The sequence below is a fragment of the Cetorhinus maximus genome, chromosome 12, assembly GCF_964194155.1.
Source record: "Cetorhinus maximus chromosome 12, sCetMax3.hap1.1, whole genome shotgun sequence".
NCBI lineage: Eukaryota > Metazoa > Chordata > Chondrichthyes > Lamniformes > Cetorhinidae > Cetorhinus > Cetorhinus maximus.
The window spans coordinates 55,744,161-55,758,771 of record NC_135890.1 but is presented as its reverse complement, the minus strand read 5'-3'; the positions used below and the strand labels follow the sequence as shown (position 1 = coordinate 55,758,771).

At 45.9% G+C, this 14,611-nt stretch overlaps 1 protein-coding gene across 1 annotated transcript in view; it reads left to right on the top strand.

The window, feature by feature from the left end:
• dnai7 (dynein axonemal intermediate chain 7) overlaps positions 1 to 14,611 on the top strand; it is a 113,192-nt gene that overhangs the window by 66,646 nt on the left and 31,935 nt on the right. Inside the window, exon 8 of the mRNA XM_078554636.1 lies at positions 6,383 to 6,563. Within this exon, the coding sequence (XP_078410762.1) occupies positions 6,383 to 6,563 (181 nt within the window). The remainder of the gene's footprint in view (positions 1 to 6,382; positions 6,564 to 14,611) is intronic.

Sequence of the window (14,611 nt, the reverse complement as noted above, 5' to 3'; positions counted from 1 at the left end):
CTTATGCTTTACATTCCATGATCTTTTGCACTTTCGATTCTGCCCAGGTCGCACTAATATCACTTACCTTGGGAGTCGGAGAGGCACAGTAGTCAGCAGCTCAGAACCAGCCCACACTGAGTTCGAAAGGAGAGTGAGAAAAACAAATAGTGACATCACAGGAAAGCCATAAGTTCATTGATTGTTAAGAAACTGCAGTGAGGGTCTGTCTTTAAATTGCTGTAAATTAGAAAAGCGCATTATTTTTAAAGGGTAGCTATATTAGATTTAAGTGAGAAATACCAAGAGAAAGTGGCAAACACAATAAGAGAAAGTCAGGGCCAGTATAATAAAGTAATATAAGGAAACCAAAGTAAAATAAAGTTAAGACATGGCAGGACAGCTTGGTCGAGTGTAAGGTGTGGCCTGTAATATGTCCTAGACAACCACGTGCAGGAAGTGCTGCCAGCTGCGGAAACTTGAGCTCCGGGTTTCAGAGCTCGAGCAGCAGCTGGAGTCACTGTGGCACATCCATGAGGCTGAGAGCTACGTGGATAGCATGTTCAGAGAAGTGGTCACATCACAGCTTAGGAGCCTGTAGGCAGAAAGTGAATGGGTGACTGCCAGGTAGTCCAAGAGAACTAGGCAGATACTGCAGGAATCCCCTGGGACCCTGCTCACTAATTGGTTTTCCGTTTTGGATACTGGTGAGGATGATGGTTCCTCGGAGGAATGCAGTTAGAACCAGGTTTGTGGCACCATGAGCGGTTCAGCTGTACAGGAGGGGAGGAAGAAGAATGGAATAGCAATAGTGATAGGGGATTCGTTATTAAGGGGAACAGACAAGCGCTTCTGCGGCCATAGACGTGACTCTAGGATGGTATGTTGCTGCCCTGGTGCCAGGGTCAAGGATGTCACCGAGTGGCTGCAGGACTTTCTTCTGGGGAAGGGTGATCAGCCAGTGGGTGTGGTCCACATTGGTACCAATGACTTAGGTAGGAAGGGGAATATGATCCTGTGATCAGAATTTAGGGAGCTAGGTCAAAAATGAGCAAGCAGGATTTCAAATGTTGTAGTCTCCGGATAGAAATAGGAGGATAAGGCAGATGAATGCGTGGCTGGAAAAATGGTGCAGGAGGAAGGGCTTTAGATTCCTGGGACACTGGGACTGGCTCTGGGGAAGATGGCATCTGTACAAGCTGGATGGGTTGCACCTGAACAAAGCTGGGACTGAGTTCCTTGTGGGCCGTTTTGCTAGTGCTGTTGGGAGGGCTTTAAACTAACTCAGCAGGGGCGTGGGAACCAGGGGAGGATATGAGACAGGAATACCAGGATGCTCAAAATACTGAGAGGGACAGATAGCACTAGTATAGAGAATAGCAAGTGGAGTCGGAGTAAGGGAGAAAGTCATGAAGTCTAAATCAGGGTTATTGTACATGTATGTGAATGCAGAGTATAGTAAATAAGGTTGGAGAGTTACAGGCACAGATTGCCATGTGGAAATATTATGTTGTGGCGATAACAGAGACCTGGCTCAAGGGTGGGAGAATTGGGTGTTAAATATTCCTGGGTACAAGGTGTTCAGAAAAGATAGGAAAGGAAGAAAAGGAGGAGTGGTGGAAGTATTGGTTCAGGAGAACATTGCAGTGCTGGATAGAGAGGATGTACCAGAGGGTTCAAAGACAGAATCAATTTGACTAGAGGTAAGGAACGAAAAGGGTGCAATTACATTGCTCGGTGTAGCCTATAGACCGCTAACTAGTGGGAAGGATGTAGAGGAACAAATCTGCAGGGAAATTACAGAGAGATGCAAACATTATAGAGTAGTTATAATGGGGGACTTTAATTACCCAATTGTAGACTGGTAGTGTAAAGGGCGGAGAGGGGCAAGAGTTCCTAGATTGTGTTCAGGAAAATTTTCTACAGCAGTATGTGTCCAGTCCAACAAGAAAGGATGCACTATTGGACCTGGTTCTTGGAAATGAGGTGGACCAAGTAGTGGAGGAACATTTAGGAGACAGTGATCATTGTACTGTAAGGTTTGGATGACGGTAGAAAAGGACAATGTGCAATCCAGAGTAAGAATAATTAAGATGAAAGCAAAATATTGCAGATGCTGGAAATTTGAAACATCTGAGTTGATGTTTCGAGCTTGTATAACCCTTCTTCAGAGCTGGAGGGGGTGGTGACAGTTCTGAAGTTGCAGCTTCACTGCAGCTGCTGCTGCAGTGGTGGCAATTCCAGCTCTGAAGAAGGATCATACGGACTTGAAACATCAACTCTGTTTCTCTCTCCACAGATGCTGTCAGACCTGCTGAGATTTTCCAGCATTTTCTGCTTTTGTGTAAGAATAATTAACTTTGGGAGAGCCTACTTCTTTGGGGCAAGTACGGAGCTGGGCCGGATAGACTGAAACCAAAGGTTCATGGGAGAAACTGTAACTGATCAATGGGCTACCTTCAAAGAAGAAATGGTTTGGGCACAATCAAGGTATATTTTCTCAAAAGGGAAAGGTAAGGCAAACAAATCCCGAGCTCTCCAAATGAAAAGGGAGATAAAAATTAAGATAAAGAAGAAAAAGTGTGCGACTACAACTCCTCACACCCTGCTTCCTGTAAGGACTCCGTCCCATTCTTTCAGTTCCTTCGCTTCCGTCGCATCTGTTCCAATGATGCCACTATCCAAAACAGTGCTTCTGACATGTCTTCCTTCTTCCTTAACCGAGGTTTCCCACCCTCAACCGTGTCTGACCCGTGAGGGTGTCTCTGCCCTCACACCTTCCTCTCCCTCCCAGAACCATGATAGGGTCCCCCTTGTCCTCACTTTTCACCCCACCAGCCTCTGCATTCAAAGGATCATCCTCCGCCATTTCCGCCAATTCCAGCATGATGCCACCACCAAACATATCTTCCCTTCACCCCCACCCTGTCGGCATTCCGTAGGGTTTGTTCCCTCTGGGACACCCTGGTCCACTCCTCCATCACCCCCAACACCTCAACCCCCTCCCACGGCACCTTCCCATGCAATTGCAGAAGGTGCAAACGCCTGCGCCTTTACTCTCTTCCCCCCCCACCCCCCCGCCCTCACCGTCCAAGGGCCCAAACTCTCCTTTCAAGTGAAGCAGCGCTTCGCTTGCACTTCCCTCAACTTGGTCTACTACATTCGCTACTCCCAATGTGGTCTCCTCTACATTGGAAAGACCAAACGCAGACTGGGTAACCGCTTTGCGAAACACCTTCAGTCTGTCCGTAAGCATGACCCAGATCTTCCTGTCGCTTGCCATTTCAACACACCACCCTGCCCTCATGCCCACATGTCCGTCCTTGGCCTGCTGCAATGTTCCAGTGAAGCGCAACACAAACTGGAGGAACAGAGCCTCATCTTCCGATTTACAGCCTTCCGGACTTAACATTGAGTTCAACAACGTCAGACCATGAACTCTCTCCTCCATCCTCACCCCTTTTTGATCCCCTTTTTTCAAATGTTTATTTTAAAATTTTTATATGTATATTTTTTTCCCACCTATTTTTATTATTATTATTATTATTTTTAAAATTTATTTCCATTCATTGTTTTGTCCCTTTAGCCTATTTCGATCTTTTTTCCCATACCGTCCCCTCCCTCCACACCACCCCCACTAGGGCCATCTGTCACTTGCTCATTCTGCTTTCTACTCTTAATGTCACCATTAGCACATCCTTTAGCCAGTATCACCACCATCCACACCCCTTCGACCTTTTGTTTATGACATCTTTTGCAATCTCTCCTTTGCCTCCAGCTATCACTAGCCTTCTATCCAGCCTCGCCTATCCCACCCCCTTAAACAGTATATATTTCACCACATTTTTAGTTCTCTTTAGTTCTGAAGAAGAGTCATACGGACTCGAAACGTTAACACTGTCTTTCTCTCCACAGGTGCTGTCACACCTGCTGAGTTTTTCCAGCAATTTTTGTTTTTGTTTAAGAAAAAGTGTGCATCTGACAGGTGTCAGGTAGAAAATACAATTGAGAACCAAGTGGAATACAGAAGGTTCAGAGGGGAGGTGAAAAAGCAAATAAGAGAAGCAAAGAGGGCTTATGAGAAAAGACTGGCAGCCAACATAAAGGGGAATCCCAAAGTCTTCTATTGGCACATAAATAGTAAGAGGGTGGTAAAAGGAGGAGTGGTGCCAATTAGGGACAAAAAAGGGAATTAATACATGGAGGCAGGGGGCATGGCTGAGGTGTTAAATGAATACTTTGCATCTGTCTTTACCAAGGAAGCAGATGCTACCGAGGCCACGGTGACAGAGGAGTAAACTGTCACTAGAAGGGTTCAAAATTGATAAGGAGGAAGTGTTGGATAAACTGTAGGTACTTAAAGTTGACAAGGATGTGATGCATCCAAGGATATTGAAGGAAGTGAGAGTAGAAATTGCAGGGTCACTGGCCATAATCTTTCAGTCTCCTCTAGACTTGGGGAGGTGCCAGAGGACTGGAAAATTGCAAACATTACGCCCTTGTTCAAGAAAGGTCATAAGGATAAGCCCAGCAATTACAAACCAGTTAGTTTAACTTCAGTGGTGGGCAAGATTCTAGAAACAATTATTTGGGATAGAATTAGTAGTCATGTGGAAAAATATGGATTGATTAGGAAGAGCCAGCATAGATTTCTAAAGGGGAAATCATGTTTAACTGACCTGCTGGAGTTTTTGAAGAGGTAACAGACAGTAGATGAGGTAATGCTGTTGATGTGGTGTGCATGGACTTTCAAAAGGCTTTCAATACAGTGCCACACAACAGACTTGTGAGAAAAGTAATAGCTCATGGAATAAAAGGGACAGAAGCAATGTGGATACAAAATTGGCTGAGTAATAGGAAACAGAGAGTAATATTCAATGGATGTTTTTCAGGCTGGAGGAAGGTTTGTGGTGGAGTTCCCCAGGGGTTGGTATTGGGACCCTTGCTTTTCCTGATATATATAAACGATCTAGATCTTAGTGTGCAGGGGACAATTTCACAGTTTGCGGATGATATGAAACTTGGAAGCATTGTAAACTGTGAGGAGGACAGTGTAGAGCTTCAAAAGGACATAGACAAGTTGGTGGAGTGAACAGATAGGTGGCAGATGAAGTTCAATGCGGAGAAGGGTGAGGTGATGCATTTTGGTAGGAAGAACATGGAGAGACAATATAAAATAAGGAGTACAATTCTTAAGGCGGTGCAGGAACAGAGGGGCCTGGGTGTATATGTGCATAGATCATTGAAGGTGGCAGGACAGGTGGACAGAGCAGTTAATAAAGTATACAGTATCCCAGGCTTTATTAATAGGGCACAGAGTACAAGAGCAAGGAGGTTATGCTGAGCTTATATAAGATACTACTTAGACCTCAATTGGAGTATTGTGTACAATACTCTGGGCGCCACACTATAAAAATGATGTGAATGCATTGGAGAGAGTGCAGAAGAGGTTTACAAGAATGGTTCCAGAGATGAGAAATCTTCAGTTATGAAGATAGATTGGAGAGTTTGGGACTGTTTTCCTCGGAGAGGAGAAGGCTAAGAGGAGATTTGATCGAGGTGCTCAAAATCATGAGGGGGCTGGATAGGGTAGTTAGGGAGAAACTGTTCCCGCTCTTAATAGGGTCAAGAACGAGAGGGCACAGATTTAAAGTGATCTGCAAAAGAAGCAAATGTGATGTGAGAAAAATATTTTTTACACAGCGAGTTGTTCGAGTCTGGAATGCACTGCCTGGAAATGTGATGGAGGCAGGTTCAATTGAGGCATTCAAGAGGGCGTTAGATGATTATTTGTACAGAAACAATGTGCAAGGGTATGGGGAAAAGGCAGGAGAATGGCACTGAGTCATAATGCTCATTTGGAGAGCCTGTGCAGACACGATGGGCCGAATGGCCTCCTCCTGTTCCATAACAATTCTGTGACCCTGTGATTCAAAAAACACATGGAAACTTCAGGCCTCTGTGGTGAAATTTATATAAAATATCCAGATTATAAAGAAAAACATGCCAAGAGACTTTTCATCTGCTTTAAGCACGTTCACGGTTTCGCCTTGAGTTCGGGTCTTGGATGGGTTTCTTGGGGATTTATCTGTGACGCTAAGAATACTACTGTAGGCTGTTATTTGTAAAAACCATTCCCATTTACTTACAGATATATATGGATACCTCGCTACCATACACAAGATTCAACTTTGGCTACCCATCAGATCTGTTACTTAATCATGTGACATTGCATCACAGTTACCGCAATAGTTACATCAGTATCAGGTGTTCCTGATGTTAACCCTTTACTCTACATTCACTTCCAGCATTTTAATGTTTCATGGCATCACGTTAAAAAGCATTGTACGAATAGTATATATGTAATGACTAATGAATACACACATTGTTGTATCCTTTTTAGCTAACAGATACAGGATTGCAAACCTGTCCCTATCCACCAGAGTCAACCAAGGAAAACAGTCCCACACCAGATGAAAAGGAAGGTGAAAACCCTCCTGCACTGCCTGCAGGAATCACCATCAAACTCTCTCCAAAAGCACTATTCTTTGAACAGCCCAAGCCTGCTCGATGGGATCCAGAAGGTATCAAATTCATTCAGTGTACAAGTTTATCAGTCTTTAAATAATAGGCAAAAATACTGGACAGGTGCAACAGGATGATCAGCGTTTTAAAGTTTGAGCCCTTATTAGTATAGAAATCTTAATCTTGTTAATTTGAGCTGTGTTGGTATGCAAGGTTCAAATGTAAAAGGAGAGTACATTAACATATTTCCACACTCATTTCTCACCTGATTAGTGTGTTTACATCTCTCCTGCAGTTGGTGTTTTAGAACAGTCTATTGATTAGGGATATGCAGAAACAACTTGATGCTTACTCTTGTTAAATATGTATTTTCATAGTCCATAACCTTTGTTGATCTAGAAGAATATGCAACAAACACTGGGGTCTGATAAGATTGATAAATGGCATAAACCTTAAATAATAGTCCCAGAAGAAGTGACAAGGGAAAGTTAGATGGAGTTTGTGAAAGTATCTCTCAAAGGTTAAATTTATTTCCCCAGAAACACAATTTACCTATCCATGGTACATGGAGCACATTGCTCTGTGAATTTTAATATAATCTATGGAAGGGTCTGTGTGTGTATATGTCCTTTAGAGAGGGAGGCCTGTTGCATAGCGGGCCCCACACTGTCTTGGAGGAAATTGCCTGGTTTCAATAATCAGGCCAGCCTGTATAATTGAGAATGCCCTGCTGCAATGTTTTGTCCACATTCACAGCATCATCCAATCCACCAATGAAGGATTTTGTTATGGTGGGTTGCATTAAATGGCAGCCCTTGCTCGCCATGTCACAGGGTATTGTAAATGAAGGTTATGGAGGTTTCGAAAGATGGAGAGGATTAGCTCGCTTCACCCTAAACACCCTGCCTCTGTGGTCCACAACAGCTTACTCGTCAGGAGAGGTTCTGCTTATTTGCAACTGGCCTCCATTTCTGGAGGCTGTTCTGGATGTCCACCACCCTTTTTTGTTGCAAATATATACTTTATTCATAAAGTATCTAAAAGAACATTACAAAACATTTCCAAATGGCCATCACAAAAAGTACAATAATATTCAAGTTTTTTACTTAGATCATGTCGTACCCTGAGATGCTTCAATACAATCAATGAACATTACAGACATTTCAACCTCATTATCATTAATAGGTCATTATAGACAGTCAGACAGTGCAATGGTATTTAAGTTATCTACATAGATCATGTTGTACTCTGAGGTGCTTCAATACAATTGTGATACATGTAGGATTCACTGCATACATTTAATGTGAGTCATACAGCCCGAGGGGTCTATACAATTCCCAGCCCCTCAGTGCACTATGGCTGAAAGGCCTTAGACAGCAGCCTTTCCCCATTGGGCCTTTGCAGCGGCTGCTCCAAGCTTTAATGCATCCTTCAGCACGTAGTCCTGGCCCTGGGAATGTGCCAGTCTGCAACACTCAGTCGGGGACAACTCTTTGCCCTGGAGCAGTTTCGGGCAGACCAAAGAGCGTCTTTTACCAAGTTGATGATCCTCCAGCTGCAGTTGATGTTTATCTTGGTGTGTCCCCCTGGGAACAGCCCGTAGAACACAGAGTCCTGTGTCACAGAACTGCTCGGGATGAACCTTGACAAAAACCACTGCCTCTCTCTCCAGACCTCCTTTGCAAAGGCACATTCTACAAGGAGGTGAACAACGGTCTTTTCCCCACCACAGCCACCTCGAGGGCAACGTGCAGAGAGGGTGAGACTCCTGGCGTGTAGGAAGGATCTGACGGGGAAGCCTTTCTCACTACCAGACAAGCTACATCTTGGTGCTTGTTGGAAAGTTCTGGCGCTGAGGCATTCTGCCAAATGACTTTGACAGTCTGCTCGGGGAACCATCCAACAGGATCCATCATCTCCTTTGCCCACAGGGCCTCTAGGACAATACGTGCTGACCACTGCCTGATGGACTTGTGGTCAAGTGTTTCTCTGCATAAATTTTTCCACAAGGGACAGGTGGTACAGCACAGTCCAACTACTTGGAGCATTCCGCGGCAGCGTGGTCAGACCCAACCTTTGTAACATCACAAGTACACACTTGGTGTTTGCGTACCAAGGGTCTACGTACAGCTTGATGCAGCCACACACAAAGGTGGCCATCAGGATGAGGGCGATGTTGGGCATGTTTTTTCCCCCTTTATCTAGAGTTTTGTGCGTCGTGTCCCTGCGAGCATGGTCCATTTTTGACTTCCAGACAAAGCGAAAGATGGCTCAGGTGATCGCCACAGCACAGGAATGAGGAATGGGCCAGACCTGTGCCATGTACAGCAACACCGAGAGTGCCTCACACCTCATGACCAGGTTCTTACCCACAATGGAGAGGGAGTGTCGCTCCCACATGCCCAGTTTTCTTTTCACAATAGTCACACGCTCCTTTCAGTTTGTAACGCATGCCCTGGTCCCTCTGAACCATATCCCCAGCACTTTCAGGCAGTCTGACCTGATAGTAAAGGGGATTGGGTTCTATGCTACAACCCAGAGCTTCTGGCTCAGAAGCGGGGACACCACCGCTGAGTCACAAGACCTGCCACCTCACGCTTTCTGATTTCCTTTTCTAATCATAAAACAGCAATGAATCAGAATTCAGTAGGCAGTGGATATATGAATAAAACTGAGCAAAGCAGCTATAAAGCCATCAGTGAGTTAATATTGAGTATCAACTATAACTGTGAGCATGGATGCCAATCATTTTGCAAATTTGCATATTTTCTGGAAGTCATAAACTTAAGATGTGAATTTGCAATATGATAATTGCACTTTTAAAATAAGTAAATAGAATTTTAGTGATGTTGGGACTGGGATATTGTAGGGGAGGGGTAGGCAGACTGCTTCCTTTTTTTCTCAATTGGCTGCAGTAAGGGCAAGCCCTGCTCTCAGCTCAGCTATGTATAATTCCATTTTCTCTACATCTCATGAAGTTCAACCAAAGCCATACTCCCTGCACTATTGTTTGATCTTTCCCAGTCCCCATGCTGTTGTATGGGCCTCTCCTCTCCTAAGCAACTCTGGGTTCCTTTACCAGCCTGACATCCTGTCTGCTCAGAGGTTCAGGCCCACTCTCTTTACAGAATCATATGCTCCCGCCCACAGCAAGAATCAAGGTGGGCAGGGGCACTTAATTTGGCATAAATGAAAAAATCAGTTTTCCGCCAGCCGAAAATAGTTTGGAATTTTGTTCACCCGACTTTCAAGGCGGTTGAGTTTCCCACTGAGCAGTGTCAGGAACCTCATTTGCATTTATTAGCATCTCAAGAATGCTCATTATCAGGCCAAATCATCGGAATAATGTGCCCCCTCCAAATTAAGTGCCCCACCAGCGGCTGATTAGAACGTTCTGTTTTACGAAGTAATATAAGTGGTGGGCACCTGATGAGCTTCACTTCATCCATGACTTGGAGGTCAGTAGACGCTGCTTTCGCCTTCCCTTCATACCATCACTGTGATATATTGGGGGCCTGTAGCACAAGCTGTGCCAAGGCTGGGCAAGGGAGGCACGATCAGCGAGGAGGGATGAGATGGAGGTAGGACTGGGGGTGGCAGGTGCTAGGATCACAGGGAAAGGGTGAGATGGAGGAGGCAGGACGTGGGGGGTGAGGGAGCAGTGGGGTTGTGGCTGGTGGTGGGGGTGGGGGGGGTGCAAAGAACATAGGGGAAATGTGAAAAAATGTCTGGGGGTAAAAGTTAAAAGACTGTCCGGGGAAGATTAAGAGACTGTCCTGGGGTTGAGGCGACGCTGTCGGAGGCATGTGTAAGACACTGTCCTGGGACTGCATGGGCCATGTTAGAGGGATCTGAAAGGCACAGATGTCTTGGTTCCCATCTTGGGCGGGGGAAAGCCTCCCTGGGCAATGATGGTTGTGCACGGAATGTTGTGGTTGTGGTCAGTGAACTAAGGCATGTAGAGTCAGAGTATTGGGAAACAGAGGGCACAGTAACATTCAGGGGAGGCATCTGGATTCTGTAGGTTGGCAGTTGAAAAGTCATGGTGGGGTATTGGATGGTCTCATTGGGGGCGGGGGTGGTCTCAAAGTAAAGGTGTATGTGTCCTCGAGAAAGGGAGCGGTCAGATCAACAAAAGACATGGGGACATCGACATTGAAGAGATCGGAGGGTGAACATGGATATCAACATGGAGAATGATGGGATCAAGGGTAACATGCAGGGAAGGCTGGATGGTTGCAGGAGGGATGGGAGTTAGGAGATGGTGATTATGGAGGAGGATGGAAGGAACTTGTTGGGTGACAAGGGGAGGTTGGAAGGTGGTCGCATTCATGTATTTATTGAGCACCATGATCGCCTTCAGTGATTAGTGGCACAGTTGGAAAAACAGGCATGAAAAAATTAGTATGGGAGGGGTTTCAAGGCATGTGGGAGGAGTTCAGCATTAATATTTTAATGTTGGTCCACAGGTCCAGGAGGAGCATCAGCTTGAGCAACAAGAGGCAACGGGGCCCCAGGAAGTCCCAAATTCTTCCAAGAAGGGGAAAAATCCAGGAAGACATTTGGCATGACCAAGGGTATATAGAGGATGCAGCTCATACATGGAGTTCAATGAAAGACAGTGCTGCAGGCGTCTTCACTTGTCCAGGGATGTGGTAGCTCAGGTTTGCCACCTTCTCTGTGGGGAACTCATGCTGCAAGGACTTGGGGAGCATCCCATGCCAGTTGCTTTGAAGGTGACTTTTCTGCTAGGGCTCCACTGGGGACCTTTGCGGAATATCACAATTGGTGACACACAAATGCATAAGGGAGATGACAGGTGCCCTTTTCAAAAAAGCTCACCGTTACTTTCAGTTCCGCACGATGATGCAAGCCAAGCTGCCACAGAGTTCTGGGATTCACAGCGATCCCAGGTTTCCCGCAAGTGCAGGGCACCATCGACTGCACAAATGTGGCCTTGAGAGCAGCAGCAAGTGAGATTCATAAATTGAAAAGGATTTCACTCTTTGAACATCCAGCTGATCTGTGGAGCACTCACGACTCTTACTTCTTGACTTACTCGCAGGTGCCATAGAACTTTGAGAGACCTCGATGCTTAGAAGGTTGCCTCCATGGGGACAAAGGTTATCCCCAGAAGACTTGGCTAATGATGCCTGTTCACTGTCCACATAGTGCAGCTGAGGAGAGAAACGATGCAGCACATTCCACCAAGAATTGGCCTCCTGAAGATACGTTTCTGATGTATGGACTAGTCAGGCAGCCCTCTCCAGTACTCACCACAGATTGTCCTGTATCATCTTTGTTTGCTGCGCCCTGTGCAACCTTGCACTGCGAAGTGGGGATGTGTTCCCTGAGGGAAACATTGAGGAGCTAGACGTCTCCTCGGACAAGGAGGATGTTGAAGGGGATGACTCTGAAGAGGGCAAGGATTCAGACGAGCTGAATGAGGTTGCCATTGCACGGGTACGACATGGCAGATGTGCTCATGACAACCTGATATCTACAAGATTCCAGGAGGATTAAGGTGATGACAAATTTTCACAATTGATGTTTCCTTCAGCCTTCTAAGCATGGATCGCCCCAACACCTTCATTCTCAGCTTGTGCATCTTATGAAAGTTTAAATATCTCACAACTACACAGAAATATTGTTAGTCACCATATTCCCTAATAATCGGATTATCCTTGGAAGGAAGAATAGCCTTAGCAACATGTGGCTGCTGTGGAAAGTGATTAGCACTCCCTTAGTGCACATCCTTAAGCAACTCCACATGGTGTAGTCCTTTCACCCAAAACCGCACCAAGTCAGTATGCATGGCAGTTTTTAAGCAGTTGCAATTGCAAATTACACAGGGATGCACACAGGTCAGTGTGACACCAGCTCAATTAGGCGGCCCAAACACATATACCATTCGTTAATGCTTTGCGTGTGGACGGCTCAACATGGAGCTCCATTTGTCCCGTTGGCAACTCTCATCAATGCATAATGCAGAGACAGCATCTTGCTACCGACTCCTAAATCGTCCTTCGCACATCAGGACACAGTGACCTTTTAACTCTACATCATGAGGTGAAACTGCAAGGGATTTTTGGATTGTCCTCACAGAGAATGCCTTGCCAGGACAGTGGTTTGATGATTAGTAAACACTCGGGACCCTACAGTCGTCGGAAGCCTGACAAGCCTCTGTCCTGGATGACCTTTGCGTTAGGGTGAAACCTGGCCCAGTCAGTATTGACACAGCAGTCAATGACAATATCTTCCCTTCATAGGGCAGAATTTTGCCCTTGGTGGGCTTGCAGGCCCCACCAGCTCGGCGGCAGGCGGACAGTCGACCCCCGCCGCTGAAACGGGGCCCGCCGCCATTTTGAGTGGGTGGGTCAATTAAGGCTCGCCCAGCGGCCTTCCTGACAGGAAGCGCTATGCGTTTCCTGTGCAGGGGGGAGGAAATCCCCAGCTGTCAAAGTGCGCTCTTTCACACATGCGCGCGAAAGAGTGCACTGCTCTCTGAGACTAAGTGTTGTCTCAGGGAGATTAGTGACAGTGCACAAAAGTTAAAAAATAGGAAAATAAAAATATTAACATGTCCCCCTCATGTGACAATGTCACACGAGATGGGACATGTTAATAAAAATGACATAAACTTTATTAAACTTTTTAAAAGAGGACATGAAACCTCATCCCGCCAGTGGATGAGGTTTCATGCATTATCAGGAGCGTGCTGGGGCTCCTGGCCTGCCCGCCAGCCTTAAGGTTGGACGGGCCGGTCTTTAATGATCTTAATTAGCCTGTCAATGGCCTTAATTGGCCATTGACAGGTCGGCGAGCGGACAGCTGATTTCGCTGTCCGCCCGCCTTCCTAAAAATTTAAAGGGACCGGGATGACGTCGGGGGTTCCTCCCGACATCATTCCGCGTCGTTTTCCCATCGGCGAACGGGCCCCGTCCCCAAATCACCGACGGGAAAACTCTGGCCATAGACTCTGCTGAGGCTTTAGGAGATTTGCAATTGCATCGTTTTCAGAGTATCACAGCCCTCAACATGGTCCAGCTCACAAAGGCCATTCCTTTCTATATACGCTAAGTCAGTGTCATACAATTAATTCCAGATAGAGTTGCATGCTGTGCCTTTATGCAAAGGTCACGTAAAGCTCCGCTAAGCAGCCAGCCAGATCCAGTGTAAGATGGTCACATGTAAGCAGACGGCTTCATCAAGATGAGCACACACCTCCAACATCACACATTCAAACTCCTCATGTGGACATTTGTAGGTTTCCAATTGACCCTTCCCTCCCTAGTTCAGCATCACATGTGGGGAGAGTGGGAACTCAGCATGGAATGACTTTTAGTCTTAAAAGCGGAGACAATAACAAGCTGCAGAGAGACGTGAAAGCTTATGGGCTTTGAAGTTTGAAACTACTGTTTTCATCAGCTCATTCTCATAAATGCCATTGCAAACTACACATTGGAGAAATGAATATAACGCAAGTTGAAACTACTACCTGTGCCACAAACAACAGACATCAATGCAACAGCAGCAGGATAATCACTAACCTTGATGAGCATTTCTCCAGAGACCAAAGCATGTCTGCCTGATATTTAAGGCTGACAAGTGTATTGGCCAGGCATCAGTGTCATAGATGATGTGCATTTCCTGATGTCGCAGATGTAGAAATAAAGGCTGCTTACTGTGGTGAGATTGTCTGAGAATTTATGCAACTGAGGGTCCAGATGGGAGTTCATTTGGGGGCTAATTTTTGGACCCTTAAATGACCATGGGACATTGAAGAAAATTGAATATGAATTAAATGCATGAGATTTGGAGAATAATTAATGCAACATATATTTACAGAAGTGAAAAGTCAACACCATGAGTGAATACCCATGCCACCAGTGTGCATTCATAACTTCTTAATTTTTCTTACCCTACCACTATGTCCAGATGCAGCCCCGATATCTGCAGCTGAAGTGGAGGTATCCCGCTGACTGCTATGCCCTATTGTCTGAGATGACTTTGGTGAGCATCCTCTGGTGGCCCGAGGCCTTGAGGACCCCAGTCTGCTAAGGGTCTCCTGCTTAGGTGCAGGTGCACCCTCCTCGGCCTGACCTGA